Source organism: Neoarius graeffei, chromosome 28, assembly GCF_027579695.1.
Source record: "Neoarius graeffei isolate fNeoGra1 chromosome 28, fNeoGra1.pri, whole genome shotgun sequence".
NCBI classification, from domain to species: Eukaryota; Metazoa; Chordata; class Actinopteri; order Siluriformes; family Ariidae; genus Neoarius; species Neoarius graeffei.
Genome location: NC_083596.1, coordinates 43,174,817 through 43,199,086, shown reverse-complemented (window position 1 = coordinate 43,199,086; position 24,270 = coordinate 43,174,817). Strand labels below are relative to the sequence as shown.

The following is a 24,270-nucleotide window of genomic DNA, read 5'->3' as shown; positions in this document are numbered from 1 at the left end:
TATATATATATATCTATATATATATATATATATATATATATATATCCTTTTTTGTATACTTGGTACTTTTGCACTACTCCTTCACTGCCTTATCTTTTTCTCTTTATGTATTTTGCTGCTGTAACAATGTAAATTTCCCCTTGTGGGATAATAAAAGGCTATCTTATCTTGTCTTGTGTTACATGCTGCTCAGATACAAACATACTGTAACATTTAATTTTGGCTGGAAAATGAACAAATGTTTGGAACGCTAACATGTTTTTTGTACTGTCTCGATAATGTAGAAGTCATAAAATAGAAATCTATAACAAAGTTTGTATGAAAAAAAATAGAGTGCCTAAGACTTTTGCACAGTACTGTGTATATATCAGGAACCTGTTGGCAAGGTGGTGCAAGAAGGTTCTGGGTTTGAGCCCAGCTGCTGACTGGAGCCTTTTTGTGTCGAGTTTTGCATGTTCTCTTCCTGCTTGTGTGGGTTTCTTCTGGGTTCTCCGGTTTCCTCCCACAGTCTAAAGACATGCAGATTAGTTCAATGACCCTAACCCATAACTACGTCATTGCTTGTTTACTGCAATTCATTATGGGCGATACCTGGGATCAGCTCCGCCGTATTGTTTACTTTCGCTTTTGTTAAATACTACATTGTTTTGTCTAACCGGTTTTAACCGTGCCTAAAGTGAATTGCTGTGTGCCTTACTGTGTTTAGAGAACACCTAATTTGAGCGTTTATCACCTGTCAGTCGAGAAGAAGAGAAGAAAGAAATGGATACGTTTAATCCGCAACGCACCCCTTCAAACTGAATCGAAATGGACAAGTGTTTGTAGCTTACATTTCTCTAGTGGGAAAAAGATGTACTTAAACTGTGACCCAGCAATATTTCCATGATCTGCGGAATGGCCTTCGGTTATAGATGATTATAACAATCGACACTGTTCATCGTCTGAAACTAGCGATATTCCAAAGCCTGTAAAACAAAGGAGCATTCTTCGGCCTTTGCCTCTCAATGTGCTGAAGCACTCGACAGCCAAACGAGCCTGTCGGACCAATAAAACTCCCAAACCACGAAGGGTCCTCTTTCAGGTATATGTATAATGTTCAGTGTACCTCACTAGCAGCATTTATTGATGCGTCACCATCTGGGTCACATACGTATCGACTTAATCCACTGTTTATGAAGTCCTTCACCCTGTAAAACACACCAGAAATTAAGTTCAATCCGTGTCCAACAAATAAATCCAGATTAGACTTACAAAAGAGTTTATTTCTTAAGATTTGACTAGATGTAGCAAAATGTTTCAAAATTAGGAATGAAATTATTTAGCATACAAATTATTTATGTTGTTCGCACATTTTCATCGATTAGGCCTATAAAGTTTTGCTATACCTGGCCGCAGGACCTGGCAGTAGGTCTAACGTGAATGTAACTTTGCTATGAACGCTATAGACATTGCAGCCAATTTCAGAGAGGCAGCATACAATTCCCAATATTCAGATAGATTTGTTCTCTCGATAAAGTTTAGCTGGTGCAATATACGGTACATCCTCAGAAATAAGAGATTCTGAGATTTGATGCTACTGTACAGTGTGGTAGACTCAGACTAGACTCTTACCTTCTCACCAAGCTTGATTTGGATTCTGATTTTCCTGCTATAAACCCTCGACAGGTTATCCACCTCTTTAAATCACCAATTTTGTTGTCTTCCACGACAGAGCACGGCAAAATCACTCCTCTCACATCGCTCTCACATAAAATTAATCTGACATCCGTCATATCACTCAACTACCAACCCCGGCTATCCCCCACAGTGCATTGTGGTAAACAAGTGATGACGTAGTTATGCTTGGGGGCTATTGGCTACTCTACATTGCCCATAGGTGTGAATGTGAGTGTGAATGGCTGTCTATCTCTCTGTGTCAGCCAAGCGATGGATTGGCGACCCGTCCAGGATGTCCCCCACCTCTTGCCAGATGTCAGCTGGGATTGGCTCCAGCTTCCCCCTGACTCTCAATGGATATAGAGATCTTGCAGTCACGTGACCGGAAAGTACACAACCGCCATCTTGTCGGTCAAAAACACCGCTGAATACTGCTGCACTCGTGTACAGAATGGATCAGTTTCAACTGACGGACTACACGGCTCATTTTTCTAATGAACAGATAACTAGATATATGTCTAAAATAAACGATCTACAGATTTGTGACCCTTATGGCTTACCGGACGGAGTTTTCATGACCGGATTTTGAACTGCCTTTTGAACTGCCAGAATACCCAGACGTGTATAATTACCTCATTCACTTTCCCTCGCTGTTCAGTGGTGAAGCACTGCGTGCTTATAAATCTCTGGACAGTTATCTTTACAGAAATTCAGGATTTGTCAGCAACTCAGATGTGGCATCTTGTAAACAAGAATCCTCATTGGATGGGTAAGTCACTTAAGTATTGAGTATAGCACTGACCAGCCGATTATAGAATAGAATAAGGTAATTCCAAATCGTCCGTCTTGTTTACCTGGCGTTGGAGAGGTAGAGGCTTGGCAGTGGAGATTTGAGTGGCTGTTTTCTGAGCTTAGTCAACAGGCCGGCTCTGCAGCCTCGCTTTTGCTTTTGCTCCTGGCACCGCCTCCTTCGCTTTGCTTCTGATAACAATCCACGGAGACCCCGCTGGTCTCGCTATCTCGTCCGGAATTTTTTTTTTTCTCGTCCGGAATGTTGTGCATGCGATGGAAATCGCTACAAACCATCATTTTCTGCTGGAAACCAATGTCCAGTAAGTCCATACGGTTGTAGTGGATATTGAAGTCCGGTACAGACGAACAACACGCAAAAATACACACAAAAAACATAAAAAACGTGCACAGGTAGGGAGAGCTTGTAGCCGCAGCCGTTGTAGTAGAATTGTATATAGTAGGGTTTTCCAGAAGAAAAGGTAGAAGTAAAAGCAGAAGTAGAACCAGAAGTAGAAGGCAGAATATGGCGTTTGACCGACACGATGGCGTCTGTCACAATCTGGATCGGCTGTGACGTCACATGCAAGTGCTCCATTGGCGATATAGAAAATGAAATTAGATATCAGGAAACAAGCTTTTCAGGGACCTGTAACATGATGTCATTGAGCTTCAAACCCTATTATCCTAAGTTGCTATGTTTCAGAAAATACTTGGTTTCTGCTACTTTGGGGGGAAAAAAATGAAGTAGCATAGTATTTCATAATTATGACTTACTACAGTATTTCATAATAATGGACAAACTACTGAACATCATGGACGATGCCAGTCACCCTCTGCACACCGTCATCAGCAACCAGAGGAGCCTGTTCAGTGACAGAATGCTCCTCTCTGGGGGGAAGGAAGGGTAACAGGAGGACAGAGGATGGGAAGGAGCAGTAGCCTAGCCTAGCCGGACAAAAAGCAGTACTGAACAATGTGCAATATAAATGTGCAATATAATGTGCAATACCTCTCCTGCTGGACTTTTTTTCCCTTTCTTTTCCCATATCTTATTCTTTTTTATATTTGTATATGTAAATACTTAATTTAATTTATCTAGAAGTTTTCTCTATTTTCTATTCTCTGTTTATCCTGTAATGATGCTGCTGGAATTTTAATTTCCCTGAGGGAACCCTCCCAAAGGGATCAATAAAGTTCTATCTAATCTAATCTAATATAATCTAATGAGAGCATTTTCTCACAATTGACTTAATCTCATCATTGAGATAGTAAATCATTACTAGGAGAGCTTAAGTCAAAATTATGAGATACTAAATCATAATTACGAGACACTTTCTCATGTTTATTATATAGTAATTCATACAGTGTCATGCAAAAGTTTGGGCACCCTTACTTAAAATGTCTGTTACTGTGAATAGTTAAGTGAGCAGAAGATGAACTGATCACCAGAAGGCATAAAGGTAAAGACGGCACATTTCTTTTCAGCGTTTTCTGCAAGATTTGTGTATTATTTTTGTTTTGTACAATTGGAGAGTGAAAAAAGAAAAGGAACACCATGTGAAAGTTTGGACACCCCAATACAGTACATTTGAGTTCTCGGGTAACTTTTACCAAGGTTCCAGACCTTAATTAGCTTATTGAGCTGTGACTTGTTCAAATTCTTCGTTAGGAAAGGTCAGATGATGCAGATTTCAAAGCTGTATAAATTCTCTGACTCCTCAAACTTGTCCCTAAAATCAACAGCCATGGGCTCCTCTAAGCAACTCCCTCGCATTCTGAATAATAAAATAACTGATACTCACAAAGCAGGAGAAGGCTACAAGAACGTAGCAAAGTGTTTTCAGGTAGCTGTTTCCTCAGATCGTAATGTTATTAAGAAATGGCAGTTAACAGAAACAGTGGAGATCAAGGTGAGGTCTGGAAGATGAAGAAAACTTTCTGAAAGAACTGCTCGTTGGAGTGCTAGAAAGGCAAATAAAAAACCCTGTTTGACTGCGAAAAACCTTCAGAAAGATTTAGCAGACCCTGGAGTGGTGGTGCACTGTTCTACTATGCAGCGACACCTGAACAAATATGACCTTCATAGGAAAGTCATTAGAAGAAAACCTTTCCTGCGTCCTAGCCACAAAATTCAGCGTCTGAAGTTTGCAAATGAACATCTAAATAAGCCTGATGCATTTTGGAAACAAGTCCTGTGGACTGATGAAATCAAAATAGAAGTTTTTGGCCACAATGTGCAAAGGTATGTTTGGAGAGAAAAGGGGGCCAAATTCCAGGAAAAGAACACCTCTCCAACTCTGAAGCATGGGTGTGGATCGATCATGCTTTGGGGTTGTGTTGCAGCCAGTGGCACAGGGCACATTTCACTGGTCGAGGGAAGCATGGATTCGAATAAATACCAGCAAATTCTGGAAGCAAACATCACACCATCTGTAAAAAAGTTGAAGTTAAAGAGAGGATGGGTCCTACAATAAGACGATGATCCGAAACACACCTCAAAATCTACAATGGAATACCTCAAGAGGCACAAGCTGAAGGTTTTGCCCGGGCCCTCACAGTCCCCGACCTAAACATCATTGAAAATCTGTGGATAGATCTCAAAAGGGCAGTGCATGCAAGACAGCCCAAGAAACTTGTAGAACTGGAAGCCTTTTGCAAGGACGAATGTGTGAAAATCCCCCAGGTAAGAACTGAAAGATTATTAGCTGGCTACAAAAAGTGTTTACAAGCTGTGATACTTGCCAAAGGAGGTGTTACTAGGTACTAACCATGCAGGGTGCCCAAACTTTTGCTTCGGGCCCTTTTCCTTTCTTGTCATTTTGAAAATGTAAAAGATGAAAATAAAAAATTGTTTTTGCTTAAAATATAAAGGGAATGAGTCGTCTTTAACTTTATGCCTTTCGGAGATCCTTTCCTCTTCAACTTGCTTAACTGTTCACAGCAACAGCAATTTTGACCAGGGGTGCCCAAACTTTTGCATACCACTATAATTATGAGAATGATCTGATTACTTTGAGATATTAAGTCGTTATTATGGTGGGAGAAATGGCCTTCTGTAAGAAAATGAAGTATTCAGGAATTGGGAGAAAAAATAGTGAAATAAACACATTTCTGTTGTGTGTGTGTTTTTTTTTTTAAATAATTACAGTTCAGAAGACATGTTATAGGTTCAGTCTGTCCAAAAGTCATTGTTTTTCTGTCTGAGGTATCTTGCATTCAGAAATAATGAACTCGTGTTTTAATGATACAAAAAAGTGTATCTTGTCTACAGAAAGGTCTTTATAATGAGCAGAGGAATGTTCATGTGAGTTACACGGTGTAAGAAAGGCTGCTTTTACAGAACACACAGAGTTCGTAGTGTGTGAGGCGGCGTTGCCTGTCAGGAAATGTAAACAGGTGAGCGCAGAAACTGAAGCGTGTTCGCGGTTAGCTGATTTCCTGTATTGAAGGCTACATTCAGAACTGTGTACTAATGCAGAAAAAAAGTGTGTTCAAATAGTACAGCGTGTACGAAGGCTATTTTCAAATCTACCGTCACTAAATAGTCACAAGGCATAGATTTCCACTGACAAACTGTACGTAAAAGGGCCATTGAGTTAAAATAGGTTGTGGATTTTGTAGATTATGTCGTGTAGTTGGTATTGATGTGAGTTTGTCCAGCTGCTATCTTGGCTAGGTCTCTCGGGTAAAATATATATATATATATATATATATATATATATATATATATATATATATATACAGTGGTGCTTGAAAGTTTGTGAACCCTTTAGAATTTTCTATATTTCTGCATAAATGTGACCCAAAACATCATCAGATTTTCACACAAGTCCTAAAAGTAGATAAAGAGAACCCAGTTAAACAAATGAGACAAAAATATTATACTTGGTCATTTATTTACTGAGGAAAATGATCCAATATTACATATCTGTGAGTGGCAAAAGTATGTGAACCTTTGCTTTCAGTATCAGGTGTGACCCCTTTGTGCAGCAATAACTGCAACTAAACGTTTGCGGTAACTGTTGATCAGTCCTGCACACTGGCTTGGAGGAATTTTAGCCCATTCCTCCATACAGAACAGCTTCAACTCTGGGATGTTGGTGGGTTTCCTCACATGAACTGCTCGCTTCAGGTCCTTCCACAACATTTCGATTGGATTAAGGTCAGGACATTGACTTGGTCATTCCAAAACATTAACTTTATTCTTCTTTAACCATTCTTTGGTAGAATGACTTGTGTGCTTAGGGTCGTTGTCTTGCTGCATGACCCACCTTCTCTTGGGATTCAGTCCATGGACAGATGTCCTGACATTTTCCTTTAGAATTCGCTGGTATAATTCAGAATTCATTGTTCCATCAATGATGGCAAGCCGTCCTGGCCCAGATGCAGCAAAACAGGCCCAAACCATGATACTACCACCATCATGTTTCACAGATGGGATAAGGTTCTTATGCTGAAATGCAGTGGGGTTTTTTTCTCCAAACATAACGCTTCTCATTTAAACCAAAAAGTTCTATTTTGGTCTCATCCATCCACAAAACATTTTTCCAATAGCCTTCTGGCTTGTCCATGTGATATTTAGCAAAATGCAGATGAGCAGCAATGTTCTTTTTGGAGAGCAGTGGCTTTCTCCTTGCAACCCTGCCATGCACACCATTGTTGTTCAGTGTTCTCCTGATGGTGGACTCATGAACATTGGCTAATGTTGATGTGAGAGAGGCCTTCAGTTGCTTAGAAATTACCCTGGGGTCCTTTGTGACCTCGCCGACTATTACACGCCTTGTTCTTGGAGTGATCTTTGTTGGTCAACCACTCCTGGGGAGGGTGACAATGGTCTTGAATTTCCTCCATTTGTACACAATCTGTCTGACTGTTGATTGGTGGAGTCCAAACTCTTTAGAGATGGTTTTGTAACCTTTTGCAGCCTGATGAGCATCAACAACGCTTTTTCTGAGGTCCTCAGAAATCTCCTTTGTTCGTGCCATGATACACTTCCACAAACATGTGTTGTGAAGATCAGACTTTGATAGATCCCTGTTCTTTAAATAAAACAGGGTGCCCACTCAAACCTGATTGTCATCCCATTGATTGAAAACACCTGACTCTAACTTCACCTTCAAGTGAACTGCTAATCCTAGAGGTTCACATACTTTTGCCACTCACAGATATGTAATATTGGATCATTTTCCTCAATAAATAAATGACCAAGTGTGATATTTTTTCTCATTTGTTTAACTGGGTTCTCTTTATCTACTTTTAGGACTTGTGTGAAAATCTGATGATGTTTTAGGTCATATTTATGCAGAAATATAGAAAATTCTAAAGGGTTCACAAACTTTCAAGCACCACTGTATATATTAGTGCTGTCAAGCGATTAAAATATTTAATCGCGATTAATGTCGCGACAGTCATAGTTAACTCGCGATTAATCGCAATTTAATCGCACATTTTTGTCACATAAAAGACCATTGTAATTCTCTTATCAGCATAAAAAAGTGAATGGGCTTGCTTTGTACCAATGTTTTTTTTTTTTATTACAAAGCATAACACGTCTTGTCACAGCCACTGCAAAGTAAAACCTAAGCCGAGCACCAGCGCTAGCAAAAGAACCATGAGTGAAATGAGCTACTGTTTGAGTTAGTCTACAACTTTTAATCAGAGAGATAGGTTACACAGTGACGGTAGGTTTGACATGCTTGATTATAATATAAAGTACACTATTATATTAAGTTTAAGTTGTTCGTTGATAAATATTGCATTGAATCTGATCTTTACTGTTTCAGCTCACTTAACACATTTTGTACTTTTACACTTCCTGCCTGTTGATGCGTCGCGCTGTCCAATCAGAGGCGGCCACATTTGCATATTACAGGAAGGATTTCTGGGATAGCATTGAGTTTACAGTTCAGAGGGATCTGGCTTCTTTAGACACTGTCTTCTTAAAACTGAATAAATATTTAAAAAGAGCCAAATGAGCCAGTCTTTTGAACGGCTCTTTTCAAAGAACGGATCACAAAGATGCGGATCCCATCAAAGAGCCATAAATCCCATCTCGACTAGCGCGCCCTGCCCGCACTGGTTCTCGGGGGGGGGCAGAGGACTCTGGCTGTGCGTGGCATTACAGTCTAGCTGCTATCGTTTTGTCTCTGTTCCAAGTTCCTGGCAGTTTCAAAAGCTTATGAAAAACCTACATCATGTCACAGAGCGTTAATCTCGCGATAAAAAAATTATCGCCGTTAAAATTGAGTCAAGTTAACGCGTTAATAATGTGACATTTTTGACAGCACTAATATATATTAATCTCAATGGGACTTCCTGGTAAAATAAACAAAGAGCACTACGGTAGGAAACTAATCCCCAAACATATGATGCCCGATTTCCATTTTTACCATTTGTGTCGTGTATACGTACAGTGGTCAGAAGATAAAACGTATTTTCGAATTATTTCTCAGTCTGTATTGCTGTTAACTCATAACAGATAACATGAGACGCTTGTTTACAAGAAAATAAAGTTTTCCTGGAGTTGGTCTTTCAGAAAAGTAACTTGAACCTTATTATGAAACTAAGAACCCCCCCGAAAATATACAAAGGAACCCTTGAAGAACCCTTTTACTAAGAGTGGAGTGAACAGAACATAAAATATTCAGAAAAGAAAAAGAAATCTCTCTCACATCACACTGATTTTAGTTAATGATGGTAAATTAGTGCCCTTTCACCAAGGAACCAATGTGGAGGAAATATTAGCAAAGGCTAACTGTTAACGGCTTTCTCAAAAAAAAAAACCAACCCACAGCTAATCTCTCAAATGTCAGCTAGCAAGATAATCTCATCTCATTATCTCTAGCCGCTTTATCCTGTTCTACAGGGTCGCAGGCAAGCTGGAGCCTATCCCAGCTGACTACGGGCGAAAGGCGGGGTACACCCTGGACAAGTCGCCAGGTCATCACAGGGCTGACACATACGCTACGTTCACACTGCAAGGCTTAATGCTCAATTCTGATTTTTTGTGAAATCCGATTTTTTTGTGAGGTCGTTCACATTAACAAGCGACTTCGACCTAAAAGTGTTCCGCATGCACATTGCAGGACACGACGACGTCACACGCAGTGAGCATGGCCAGTGTTTACGGAAGTAAAACCGCCCGGTTGCGGTATGACCCATCCAATCTAGCTTGAATAGCTGCATCCCCCCAAATGGAAATCAGCTCCCTAACCTCTGCGTCCTTCCATTGAGAAGATTCAGAACCTTCACAGCCCAAAGCGTCCCCCGCATTGATGTCATGTGCGCCATGTTGTTGTAACTTTTTTTGAGAGACCCGCCGCCTACTTCAGCGCTGAATAGTGACGTTTGTGGCTTGTTGATGACGTGTAAGTCGGATGAATGCGACCTGGCGTTTCAGACTGAAGTCGCATATGAAAAGAGCGGATAGGAATCGGAATTAGGACCACATATCCAAACAGCCTGGGTCGGATTTGAAAAAATCGGATCTGTGTCGTTCATATTGTCAATAAAAGATCGGATACAGGTCACATATGGGCGAAAAGATCGGATTTGAGTCACTTCAGCCTGCAGTGTGAACGTAGCCATAGACACATTCACACTCACATTCACACCTACGGTCAATGTAGAGTCACCAGTTAACCTAACCTGCATGTCTTTGGACTGTGGGGGAAACCGGAGCACCCGGAGGAAACCCACACGGACACGGGGAGAACATGCAAACTCCGCTTAGAAAGGCCCTCGCCGGCCACAGGGCTCGAACCCGGACCTTCTTGCTGTGAGGCGACAGCGCTAACCACTACACCACCGTGCCGCCCAGCTAGCAAGATAATAATTCTGGGAATACAAACTAACTGAATGCTAATGAGATTTTCCGAAACAAACTGTTGCTAAGTGCATTACGTATTTATCAAAGGCAGTTTGTATTGAAGCAGCTAGCTCCAGTATTAGGATTCAACTAGTTTACCTAATCAGTGTTATCATGATGGCTAACAATAGCTGTATTTCTGTTAAAGAAGTTGAATGCTAATAGGTTTTGATCACAAATCAGACTTCCTCATTAAATACAGTGTATATAGCAGAAATGTAGATTACACTGAGAGGTATTGGGTCTCATTCTTGCTGTCACACTTGTTGAACTTCACGCTTGTTGTGTTTACCATCCAACTGCAAGCTATTTTCAAAACTAGCGTACTGCCAAGTTTGCTCATTTAGTTATCTCATTTATTCAACTGCTATTACTCACTTCCTTTTCCCTCAACCTCACACTACCACAAAGCCTGACTTTGCATTTTCCCCAAAACATTCACTTTGCCTTTGGTAGAGAAAATACAGTGTGTTTATCTCTTCAGGTACCGAGGCTTCATCCTCCTCCTCACGTTCCTGTTCTATACAGCGTACCATCTCTCACGGAAACCTATAAGTATTGTCAAGGTAAAGAGCGATAGAGGTTTCTTTTGCATCAGAAAGGAGTGTATGGTTGTGTTTCTTTCATTTCAGGCAAGAATTCAGCATTCTTTATCATTTTTATGTCTTTCTTTTTTTTTTTTGCAACACTTTCTTAGAGTGAGCTTCATAGAAACTGCTCCAATGTCATTCGACCTGCCGACCTCAATGTCACGGACAATTCCACCTGGTGTGACTGGGCTCCTTTTGGTGTGTATATTTTCATAAATAGATTATCATTGGCTCTTTTGCATGGAAAATATAGTAGTGATAATAACATTTTAATTAACTAGAAGGGCACATGGTAGAGTGCATACCTCTGCCAAGTCACATATTCTCAACATCAAAATCAAATCACTCGAACCTAAGATAATACTAAAGCTGTACACCAAATTTAATCAAAATCCGTTCACTCCTTTTTGAGTTATGTCGGGAACAGGCAAAAAAATCTCGGATCTACATACATATCCGGATTTGCATCAAAATCTAAACAGTTGTTCCTTGGTCCATGGCTCACCTTTCCTCCAAATTTCATCCATATCTGTTCATTACTTTTTGAGTTACATTGGGGAAAAGCCAAAAAAATCTTGGATCCGCATACATATCTGGAGCATGGATCCACATACGTACATGTCCAGATTTGCATCAAAATCTAATCAATTGTTCATTGGACCGTGGCTCACCTTTCCTCCAAATTTCATCCAAATCCATTCAGTATTTTTTGAGTTACGTTGGGAACAGACAAAGAAATGAACAAAAGGAGGCGAAAATAAAACCTCCTCCAACAAAGTTGACAGATGCCCCTTTTCCACCAAAGCAGTTCCAGGGCTGGTTCGGGGCCAGTGCTTAGTTTGGAACCGGGTTTTCTGTTTCCACTGACAAAGAACTGGCTCTGGGGCCAGAAAAACCGGTTCCAGGCTAGCACCAACTCTCTGCTGGACCAGAGGAAAGAACCGCTTATGTCAGCGGGGGGGCGGAGTTGTTAAGACCAACAACAATAACAAGACCGCGAAAGATCGCCATTTTTAAGCGACGAGAAGCAGCAGCTGTACAAACGCGAAGTCATCCATTATTATTATTGTTGTTGTTGTTGTTGTTGCTGCTTCTTCCGTGTTGTTTTTGCTTCGATATTCGCGCCAAGGTTTATGCAAACGTAGCGACGTAACTGACGTATACAGCGACGTAATGACGTGGCTTTCCTTAGCACCGCAAGCTATGGAAAAGCAAACTGGTTCTCAGCTGGCTCGCAAGTTGAACGAGTTGTGAACCAGCACCAGCACTGGCCCCGAACCAGCCCTGGAACTGATTTGGTGGAAAAGGGGTAAGAGGTAATAATCACACTTCAGGGTACCCTAGGACATTGTAGAGCTACAGTTTAGTTTGTCAACATTTAATAATCACACTAATAGTAATCAAATTTAAGTAAAGGAAATGGAACAACAATAACAACAATAATAAAATTAGAAGAAGAAAGAATGAAAACAGAACATTTTTAATGACTTGAGATATCATTTTGATTAAAGTCTGAAGGGTGCGGTGCATACTTGGGTAAAGCTCTATCTGCATCATTTACAATTATGAGCCCTTTAGTAATTACTAACATATATGTTTATGAATAGGGGAAGAGCTTTCATTTATTTATGAAAGGAGTTTTGTAGTGTTTGATTTCAGAACCCTTTTTAAATAATGCTTAAATTATTCAATTCCCTCTCTGAATTCCTTCCCACTCTCTGTAGACCAAGACAATTACCAGCACCTGTTTGGATGGCTGGACAATTGCTTTCTTGTGGCCTACGCCATCGGCATGTTCTTCAGGTATAACAATTGACCAGTCCAATGTGCTGTTTCTTCTGTTTAACTTGATATCGAAAACCCAATCTTGCGTTCACCTTGACAGTGGCATTTTTGGTGAGCGACTGCCCCTGCGTTACTACCTCACCACTGGGATGCTACTCAGCGGTCTTTTCACAGCACTCTTTGGCCTGGGATTCTACTGGAGCATTCATTCGTTGTGGTACTACTGTTTAGTGCAGGTGAAACCTACCTCTGTATTATTTTTTCCCCATTTATAATTCTTACAGCAATCTGCAATGAAAACAGTGACAGTTGTTTCTTTCCTGTCTTTCCATCCATCCATCCACACACTTCTTCTCAAAACTATGCATGTCTTGGGACTTACTGTTAATGGACAAATGGTGACCTTGTTCTGACTGGGGGCGGGGCTAAGTGAGAAAAATGAAATCAGAGGCCTTAAGTGAAGCAACAAGCCAATGGATGGGAATAATAACAAGTCTATTATGGTACATGGGGTTTAACACAATCATAGTTTTTCCAACAAGTCTTTAAAATTATATGACTATTTTCCATTTAGAAACACGTTTTAAATATTACAGTGGTGCTTGAAAGTTTGTGAACCCTTTAGAATTTTCTATATTTCTGCATAAATGACCTAAAACATCATCATATTTTCACACAAATCCTAAAAGTGGATAAAGAGAACCCAGTTAAACAAATGAGACAAAAATATTATACTTGGTCATTTATTTATTGAGGAAAATGATCCAGTATTACATATCTGTGAGTGGCAAAAGTATGTGAACATTTGCTTTCAGTATCTGGTGTGACCCCCTTGTGCAGCAATAACTGCAACTAAACGTATGCGGTAACTGTTGATCAGTGCTGCACACCGGCGTTGTTAGGTTCAACCCAGTTTGAAACGGTCAATCGGTCAACTTATTTCTCGGGACCCCCGCCCTCGTACCACCCAGACGTCTGGGACGGAAAACCGCAAAAAAACAGAGAACCAGAGATCGGTTTCACTGCTGTTTATTCACAGTATTCTCGCCAAAGATGAAAGATTACAAACACCTTTTATAACAAATCATAATCTCTCCAAACGGCTATTGTGTCTGTCAAATGTGTGTGTGTGTGTATGTGACCTCAGAGAGGGGTGTGTGTGTGTGTCTATGGGAGGGTGTGAGTGAGTGACATCATTTTGATATCTGTGTCTATGTGCTAGGTCAGCAAATCACATCTTAATTCCATATGTATGTGTGTGTGTGAATGAAAGAAACCTTCAATCATAAGCAAAATAATATTTCAGCAATTCAGCAATTTCATTTACGCATGTCAAAGCGCGCGAGATGTTTTTACGACAATGTTTTAAACAAAGACTATGTTTGGTCTAACAAAGAAGTGTTGTTCTCCGAAGGTCAGGCTACACAGGAACAGTTTAAAATCACTGCCATAGTATATGCAATAGTCCAAAATAATAAAGGATCTTAAAAAGCTCTAAAATATAAAGTCTCGGGGGCGTCGTGGCTCAGGTGGATAAGGCGCCATACCATAAATCCGGGCGACCCGGGTTCGATTCCGGCCCGAGGTCATTTCCCGATCCCTCCCCGTCTCTCTTTCTCCCGCTCATTTCCTGTCTCTACACTGTCCTATCCAATAAAGGTGCAAAAAGCCCAAAAAATATCTTTTTAAAAAAAAATATATATATATAAAGTCTTAACTCTGTTCAGCAATAAGGCTACCATTACATCCAACATTAAAGTGTGTGTGGGTCGATCTGACATCAAAACAGACCTTGGCGTCGTTCAGACACATCTCTGATCAAAAATACACATTTCATAAACAAAATGTTCCCAAACAATGTCCAGCCGAGACAGAAGGTCATTTTTAACTGAACCTTAAGTTTAACTGAACCTTAAGTTAATCCTTAATTTTGTCACCATTTTAATAAATGACTTATAATCAATTGATAAATTACTTATAAAATACTTATATAAACCTAACAGGCGTGGAGGAATTTTAGCCCGTTCCTCCGTGCAGAACAGCTTCAACTCTGGGATGTTGGTGGGTTTCCTCACGTGAACTGCTCGCTTCGGGTCCTTCCACAACATTTCGATTGGCCTAAGGTCAGGACTTTGACTTGGCCATTCCAAAACATTAACTTTATTCTTCTTTAACCATTCTTTAGTAGAACGACTTGTGCGCTTAGGGTCGTTGTCTTGCTGCATGACCCACCTTCTCTTGAGATTCAGTTCATGGATCTTTAATTGCAAGGCTGTTTAAGCAACAAGGAATCCAGAAAATGACTTCACTTCTGCTCAAGAGCTTTAGAAGTTTAACAATTTCAAAAATATGGAACTGATACTTGTTACTGATTTATGTTTCCTGTTTCAGACTGTTGAAAACTGAACAAGCGCACGTTTCTTAATTTCGAGCAGAAAGTAATTTGCATCTGCTGTCTTTTAGCTAAGCAAAAAACGGATTATGGTTCAGCGGCCTTGGAACACAGTGTGCTGATCGAACAAAAGTGTATCACATGCCTAGTGACTGGCAACAAGGAGACTACAGTACAGCCCGTTCCTCCTTCAAGGCTGTGTGACTGTATACTTTCTCTATTAAAACATTGTCTCTCTTTCACTCTCTCTCTCTATCAGGTTGCAAATGGGCTGGTACAGACAACAGGCTGGCCTGCGGTGGTGGCTTGTGTTGGCAACTGGTTCGGAAAGGGGAAGTGAGTGTCTGTCCTTTGTTTTTTTTTTTGTTTTTTCCTGCTGCTGACTCAGTACCAGCACGTGTTTCATTAGCTAACTTGGAGTATCTGAAAATCTGCTTGGCTCTTTCCCAGCTAATCAAGTGGATGAGATAACACTCTAACAGTTAAAGTTCTTTCAGTGTTTGATTGACTTTTCTCACAAATCCAACTTTGCACAAACTTTTCCATAATTCCCATGTGCTTGGAGACTTTGTATTAACCACTGACCTACGTTAGCTAGATATGAAATATCTGTTACTGTGTAAAAGTCATGGAAGAAATTCTACAAAGTCAAGGTGCGTTGGAAAAGTACATTTAAGGTACTAAATCAGATTAAAGCGAGACGGACTTTCGATTTCATAAAATCAGTAAAATTTAGTTCCTTCTGAAATGTGGTCATTGTGACGTATGATTCTCACAAAATAACAGGCCATTCTGTAGCTTGGAAGTTATTTAATTTGAGCGGATTCCCGAGCAAATAATGTGCATGAAATCGCTCGCTTCGTGCAGTCAAGCAGACAGAGGAAGTCTGTGTGCGCATACGCAGGTTGACCTTTGACCGTGCGCTGACAGTTCCATCATTCTGTCGCTAAACGAACAGCTGATCACACCGAGGTGCTCGCTGAGCGCCGATATTTATTAGTTTGGTCCTGCGTTTCCCTTCCTTTGCAACATAACGTCTTTTCTTCTTCCTTTCCGTTACTATAGTCGGTCTTCCACGTTTCATTCGCACACTCATGTCCTCTAGTTTTCTCTCCTGTTTCAAATTTGCATCCCACAATACCTTGCGCAAATGGGGAAAGCCCACCACGTGATGCATGACATAGTATCTTGAATTGGGTCATTGTGAAGCAGGAAAAAATAGCAGAGAATTTAGGGCCACGTGGCCCTAAATTCATTAATTGTTCTATTTAAAAAAACTTAATAAAATTGGAAGTCTGTGATTCGAATTCAGTAGCTTTCGGTCCACTAAACAAAAATAATTGGGTGTCGGGGAAAATTCTTTTTATGACCTACACTTGAAAAATCTGAGAGGCAGTCTACCTTTAATATTTGGTGGCGTGACCACTCTGCCTGTTTTAAAGGGGAACTGAAGGCAAATTTTTTATCATCAAAATTCTATTTCTCATTTTATAAAATGTAGGAATGCATTTCTGATCGCTATTTTGTCACTGCTATAGCAAGTTATGAGTGTTTGAAATATGCTGTGTAATATATCAGTCCATATGTCAAAGCGTTGGCCGTGAACGAGATTCGCTGAGACCTGTGCGAGACATCGTAGGACGGAAGAAAAACGTACAGCGGAAATCAAAGTGACCAACATCCGCCAACGTTGTCAAAAGACGCGCACGCCCTCCTTCGAATGCTGATGTAATCAAGCAGGAAGTTTTCTGTGTCTGAAATCGTTCCCTATTCACTATATAGGGCACTATATAGTGGGGACGCCATTTTGTAGTGCTGTCCGAAACCTTAGTGAGGATTATGTGGGAAATGCGCTCAGTATAATGTGTATTTATCACAAAAATACATGCACGTATTTATTATTTTGAAAACCCACTAGCCGAATGATCTGGCACGTTTTAATTGTGCGACAGTAATGACGTAAATACCAGCACGACGGACTAGTCCTTATCCTGTCGTCTTTCCAGCTCTTCTCTACTTCATGTTGGTTTGAAGCAGGGCTTTGAACCAGTTCAAGGAACGAAAACCGGGAACTTTTTCTATTTCACATGGAACAGAAACGAAACCAGAAACTTTATTATTTTTTATGTTCCGGAACAGAAACGCTTATTAAAAATAATGGTAACCGGTTAATACTGGTTTTTATTTCGTTCCTCAAAGTTTCCATAGCCTACAAATAAAATAGCCATTCTTCTCCTGCGCAAGTTTCTATGACCCGCTGGGGTTCACTTCCTGTGTGATGTTCGCTGACTGAATGGAGAGAGCGGGAAGGTGGACTGCTATCACGTCTCCATGTGATAATAAGTGAATTACTGAGTGTCTGAGCAAAGAAGAGCCTGAACGATGCAACCTCCCTATTGGCTGTTTGTAAAAATGTATCAGTTGTTGCCCCTCCCACGGGAATCATCGCGGGCTCGAGAGACGAGACCTGACGAGTTAGTTCGTTGGTAGCAGAACAAAATGTCTGGACACAAATCGGGTTTTCAGAAAAGGTAAGAAAATAAACGGAGGGTTGAAAATACAAAAAAGGAGGCAGAAAATGCAAAACGAGTTTTAAGGTAGGACAAATGGTTACTTTCTGAGGCAGCCCGCCGTGGCTGCCTGCAGGCTTATTTATTATAGCCCATTTAGTTAAAATAGTTGATATAAAATGTTTATAGTTATAGTTATGTGATGGTTGTCCTGATTTAGACTGGGTTTTTTTTTTTTTGGGGGGGGGTGTTGCGCGATGTTGCACCCGGGTCCAGATTAGGGCAGAACCGGCCCTGGCTACATTTCAGGTGTAGTTTGTTATGTATGTATGTACTTGCATAGATGTGTACTTGGTCTTCCAATATGGCGCCTAACAAAATCTCGCGGCACGGTGACGTCATGCGGTAGCCCTCTATAGGGCCTGACTAGCCTTTGGTAACACACTAAACGAATTATCTTTCATTTTTGGCACTTATTCTGTTTGTGTAGATGGGAAGACGTACTGAGAATCCAAATCGCCAACATTTGAAATAATAATTGTTTTGAATTATTTCTTGTCTTATTTAATGAAGGTTATAATAGAATTAGCCTACATTTGGCTTAAGCTGGTTGAGACAGAGACATAATTTTATAGCCATTTGTTAAACAGCTGACAGGGAACGTAATTAATCGTTCCGGGAACGAAATTTTTTTGTTCTAACCGGTTCGGGAACGTCTATTTAATGGTGGAACCCAAAACTGGAAACGTTAAAATTCCGTTTCTGTTCGGAACGAACCAATAGGAAAAAAATTCTGGTTCAGAGCCCTGGTTTGAAGTCGTATGGAATAATCTCAATCACTGATGAAGCTGGCAAATCTCGAAATTAATCTAAATTGGAATGATCTGGCGATCTGGCCGCTGTGTAAACAGTTTTCAAAATGGCGGCGCTGACACTTCACGTTTGAAGTCTCGCACAAGTCTCGTGAAGATCGCGCGGATAAGCGACACCTGCCGTGGACCATACGAACTACATGCAACATGGCTAAAAACCGAAAAGGCTGATAAGTGTAATATAATATGCCAATACAAGTCACGATATAAGGTTAATAAAACCGAAAATGTAATTGAATAACACGTTAATTAAGAAATAAAGCAAGTTTAAAAATGACTTCAGTTCCCCTTTAACGGCATCAATTCACTTCACACCCTGGTACAGATTTTTAAAGGAAATTGGTTCGGTCTATTTTTATAGAAACTGATGCATTTCGTCTGTAGACTTTGGCTTTTGTTTCTTACTTGCTTTTGTTTCTGCAGGTTTTAAACAGGCTTCACAATGATTTTTAGTCATATTATTTTGGGAACATTTAAAATGTGTTCTTTTCAACTGACACGTCTCAACTCCTCATGTAACTAACCCTGTCCAAATAGGGCTCAGGACAAAAACGAAAATTTGACCATGCACAATGCTGTAGCTCACTTACATATGCAATCGTTTGATGGAAAAAGAGAGTTAATCAAATTCAGTGTAGTGTGAAATGTACAGGTGAAAAAATCAGTTGTGAATGTATTTTTTTTATTGGCTGTTGCTGTAGGCGAGGGTTCATCATGGGCGTGTGGAACTCGCACACCTCTGTGGGGAACATCCTGGGCTCGCTCATCGCCGGAGCGTTTGTCACAACCGCCTGGGGCATGTCCTTCATTGTTCCTGGCATCATCATCGCCGCTATGGGAGTCCTCTGCTTCTTCTTCCTGGTTGAGCGTAAGTTTAGCATTGCTGTATCATGAGTAATATAAGTATACATATGGTAACATGATTCCAACCTATGATTTGGTGCATATTGTTCTGTGCAGATCCAGAAGACGTGAAATGCAGCCCACCTCAACACCATGTAAGACCAGCTGCATGCATGGTGTAAGATATAATCTGTATATATGGTCAGCATTGTGTATTTTACAAACTGTGTATATATGTGTGCGTAGGACAGCCCAGAGCGAGAGCCTTTGCTAAGGACCTCACTGAATAGCGAGGAGATCTTCAACAATCACACGACTGCAGTAGTGGAGGCTGGTGAGGAAACAGAGGCCATCAGTTTCTTTGGAGCTCTCAGGATACCGGTGAGCATACTCAGGATACCGGTGGCAGTGTTCGCATGCTCCAGTCCCACTGTTGAACCATTAAAGGAGCCAGGAGTAATTTTCATAGCCCTCTGCTGCCTCTGAAGAAAATAGCCATAGCAAGGGAAAAAACTGAAAAGCCTTTCCCTTGTGTCTAACTGACTCCATCGTCTCTGTTGAAAATATATCCCTAATGCAGAGATTTTAAACATCTACTTTTTCCCAGTAGAATCTTGCAATGGCTATAATGGACTGGCAAATAAACCAAAGCAAGAGTTTTAATGAAGAAAATAGCAAGAGCCATGGCAATGCAATATTGCCAGTCACAATTTTTCCTAAGGTATGTTTTGAAATTAGGATTGGTGAAGGACTAGAAACAATTTTAAATGTTATATATCTCACCGGGCGGCACGGTGGTGTAGTGGTTAGCGCTGTCGCCTCACAGCAAGAAGGTCCTGGGTTCGAGCCCCGTGGCCGGCGAGGGCCTTTCTGTGCGGAGTTTGCATGTTCTCCCTGTGTCCGCGTGGGTTTCCTCCGGGTGTTCCGGTTTCCCCCACAGTCCAAAGACATGCAGGTTAGGTTAACTGGTGACTCTAAATTGAGCGTAGGTGTGAATGTGAGTGTGAATGGTTGTCTGTGTCTATGTGTCAGCCCTGTGATGACCTGGCGACTTGTCCAGGGTGTACCCCGCCTTTCGCCCGTAGTCAGCTGGGATAGGCTCCAGCTTGTCTGCGACCCTGTAGAACAGGATAAAGCGGCTAGAGATAATAAGATGAGATGAGATGAGATGAGACATATCTCACCTTTAAGCCTTTTAAGGCAGCAACCTTCAGCTTGATTCTGTCTCATTTGCAAGTCACTTTGGATAAAAGCATCTGTCATATGAATAATTGTGGTGTAGATTTTTGTCAGCAGTATGCAGAATGATTCAAGTTGTCTGCCCTTGCGTATTGTGTTTGGTTCTATGTTCAAGTCCTAAGCTATAAGTGCATTCTTAGATGAGTTTCAGCTTTAACAAGAGGCTGGTTTGACTTGTTCTCCAGGGTGTGGTGGAGTTCTCCCTTTGTTTGCTTTTCGCTAAGCTGGTTAGTTACACATTCCTCTACTGGTTACCACTATACATTGCAAATGTCGGTAAGAGACTCTTTTCAATAACTTTCCTCATGCATTACTAAAACATGTTTTATATCTATTTGTACACTACATCACCTTTTGATCTAAACCCTTTCTCCAGCAAATTTTGATCCTAAAGCAGCAGGGGACTTGTCTACACTCTTTGACGTTGGGGGAATTCTGGGTAAGCAGAGTCGTAGTATTGTTTAATTATAACTTTGCCTGAAGGCTTTGGGGAAATTATCACGATGCATGTATAAATATGCATTCCTCCAAATACTGAAGATGTTTGATGTCTGTGTTAACATTCTTCATTCCAGGCGGCATCATAGCTGGGCTTGTTTCAGACTACACCGGAGGGAGGGCGTCCACCTGCTGTGCCATGCTAATCGCTGCTGCTCCTATGGTGAGTCAGTGATTGCATGGGTGAGAATTACTCAAATTACACAATGTGCTCATCATTGATTCTAGTATTGACTGCATTTGCATTCTCTAACTATAAGCAGTTCTATAACTCAGAGCCTGGTTTTCTAAATCAGTGTGAAGCAAGAGTTATTCTCCCCCCCCCCCCCCCCCCCCAAAAAAAAGGAAAATTAACAAAAAATAAAGATTTGTGCTCTTGCATTTAGATGGAAGGACTGGTGCTGGGCAATAGCTTTGGGATGAATAAAGTAAAAAAATAAATGCATCAAATATTACTGAGATTTCAAGCTACCAGTCATTAAACCTCTGTTGTTAGATGTTCTTACCTAACACAAAAGAGGAAAAACACATTTTATCCTAAATAAAGGGTACTTGGCTCTACCATATCGATGTAAGCAGTAAATTACACAAAATGCAAAGTTTGTATAGCACTGGAAATACGAAGATAGCGTAGAGCTGGAAACAAAAATGCAAAGCCAGCATAGAGCTGGAACTGACAAAATACAACACTAGCGCTGAGATGCATAAAATAAAATGTTAGCATGGAACTGTACAAAATACAAAACTAGCATGGAGCTATGCTAAACACAAAGCTAGCACGGGACTGTACAAAGTACAAAATAGCTGTAGCTGTACAAAATGCAAAGCTAGTGTATAGCTGTACATAATACAAAACTAGCATGGAGCTATGCTAAATACAAAACTAGCGTGGCGCTATGCTAAACAAAAAGCTAGCATGGGGCTGTTCAAAATACAAAGCTAATATATAGCTGTTCAAAATACAAAGCAAGTATATAGCTGTACAAAATACAAAACTAGCATTGGGTTGTACTAACCAAAAAGCTAGCGTGGGGCTGTACAAAATACAAAACTAGCATGGAGCTATGCTAAATAAAAAACTAGCATGGTGCTAAGCTAAACGAAAAGCTAGCACGGGGCTGTTCAAAATACAAAGCTAGTATATAGCTGTTCAAAATACAAAGCAAGTATATAGTTGTGCAAAATACAAAACTAGCATTGGGTTCTCATCTCATTATCTGTAGCCGCTTTATCCTGTTCTACAGGGTCGCAGGCGAGCTGGAGCCTATCCCAGCTGACTACGGGCGAAAGGCGGGGTACACCCTGGACAAGTCGCCAGGTCATCACAGGGCTGACACATAGACACAGACAACCATTCACACTCACATTCACACCTACGCTCAATTTAGAGTCACCAGTTAACCTAACCTGCATGTCTTTGGACTGTGGGGGAAACCGGAGCACCCGGAGGAAACCCACGCGGACACGGGGAGAACATGCAAACTCCACACAGAAAGGCCCTCGCCGGCCACGGGGCTCGAACCCGGACCTTCTTGCTGTGAGGCGACAGCGCTAACCACTACACCACCATGCAGTGTTGCCAGATTGGGTGGTTTTAAGTGCATTTTGGCGGGTTTTGAACATATTTTGGGCTGGAAAACATCAGCAGTATCTGGCAACACTGCCACCATGCCGCCTAGCATTGGGTTGTACAAACCAAAAAGCTAGCATGGGGCTGTACAAAATACAAAACGAGCATGGAGCTATGCTAAATACAAAACTAGCATGGTGCTATGCTAAACGAAAAGCTAGCACAGGGCTGTACAAAGTACAAAATAGCTGTAGCTGTACAAAATGCAAAGCTAGTATATAGCTGTACATAATACAAAACTAGCATGGCGCTATGCTAAATACAAAACTAGTATGGCGCTCTGCTCAACGAAAAGCTAGCATGGGGCTGTTCAAAATACAAAGCTAGTACTGTATATAGCTGTTCAAATTACAAAGCAAGATATTTAGCTGTACAAAATACAAAACTAGCATTGGGTTGTACTAACCAAAAAGCTAGTGTGGGGCTGTACAAAATACAAAACTAGCATGGAGCTATGCTAAATACGAAACTAGCATGGCGCTATCCTAAACGAAAAGCTAGCATGGGGCTGTTCAAAATACAAAACTAGCACTGGGTTGTACTAAATGCAAAGCTAGCATGGGGATGTGCTAAATACAAAACTAATATAGCTGTACAAAATACAAAACTAGAATGGCGCGATGCTAAATATTAAACTAGCATGGAGCTGTACTAAACACAAAACTAGTATATAGCTGTACAAAATATAAAAGGAGCGCAGATGTGTGCATAATACAAAGCTTTTTGAGAGAGCTAATGTCTAATTCCTCTGTGGGGGGAGAGAATGTAAAAGGAACCAGTTTTTCTGTATCTCTGAAATGTTAAGGGGGGATAATTTAAGTCAAAAGCATTACTTTTTCAATATTTTCATTATTTTATCTCACTAATATTTATAACAAATAAAGAAAAACAAATTACACAGCTGTATTTTAATTCTGTAAACACTGAGTGACTATAGTACATGAAGAAACACACCGCTCCCTTGGTATACTGCATGAAATAGACTACTCGTACGAGCGCCGTTCTCTTCACACATCCCCAGGAAAACACACACACACCCCACCCCCTGCAGTTTGCTCACAGATTTTTACACCCAGGCCTAATCTCACGCCCACACCGCAGCAGAGTGTGTGTGAGTTTACCCGCGAAACCTCTGAAAACAACTGAACAGATTTCTCTTCACTTTTTTCGCCTTATTTTCTTTTTCTCTTTCTGTCAATAGCTGTTCCTGTACAACCTCGTCGGACAGAACGGTGTGCCAACCACAGTCGGTGAGTAGACACATCCACGGCCTCATGTGTTTCCTGCAGACACTGTGTGATCATTTACTTTATTTGTCGAAAGTGTACCAAAGACTAAAAAGATACAGAAAAGCTTAATCCTTGGTTAACAATTTTTTTTTCTGTTTTATTCTTTATTTCTCTCCCTTATTATTATTATTTTAAATGTTTCTTGTTCTAGGTATGCTGCTACTTTGTGGTGCGCTTGTGAACGGACCCTACGCTCTCATCACCACGGCTGTGTCAGCTGACCTGGTACCATTCAGCCCCTTTCTCTTACTATGCCTTATGATTGTCACCATAGTAATCACCCTTACACTGACTATACTAATCTCAT

At 40.8% G+C, this 24,270-nt stretch overlaps 1 protein-coding gene across 2 annotated transcripts in view; it reads left to right on the top strand.

Annotated features, from left to right (window-relative positions):
- The window catches only part of slc37a2 (solute carrier family 37 member 2), a 33,546-nt gene that overhangs the window by 1,393 nt on the left and 7,883 nt on the right, over nt 1–24,270 (top strand). For both annotated transcript variants that reach the window (XM_060912994.1, XM_060912993.1), the window contains 13 exons: nt 10,800–10,881; nt 11,013–11,103; nt 12,630–12,708; nt 12,791–12,926; nt 15,342–15,418; nt 19,166–19,332; nt 19,425–19,462; nt 19,554–19,688; nt 20,732–20,822; nt 20,923–20,985; nt 21,122–21,207; nt 23,876–23,924; nt 24,115–24,188. In XM_060912994.1, coding sequence (XP_060768977.1) covers nt 10,800–10,881; nt 11,013–11,103; nt 12,630–12,708; nt 12,791–12,926; nt 15,342–15,418; nt 19,166–19,332; nt 19,425–19,462; nt 19,554–19,688; nt 20,732–20,822; nt 20,923–20,985; nt 21,122–21,207; nt 23,876–23,924; nt 24,115–24,188 — 1,168 coding nt within the window. The remainder of the gene's footprint in view (nt 1–10,799; nt 10,882–11,012; nt 11,104–12,629; nt 12,709–12,790; nt 12,927–15,341; nt 15,419–19,165; nt 19,333–19,424; nt 19,463–19,553; nt 19,689–20,731; nt 20,823–20,922; nt 20,986–21,121; nt 21,208–23,875; nt 23,925–24,114; nt 24,189–24,270) is intronic.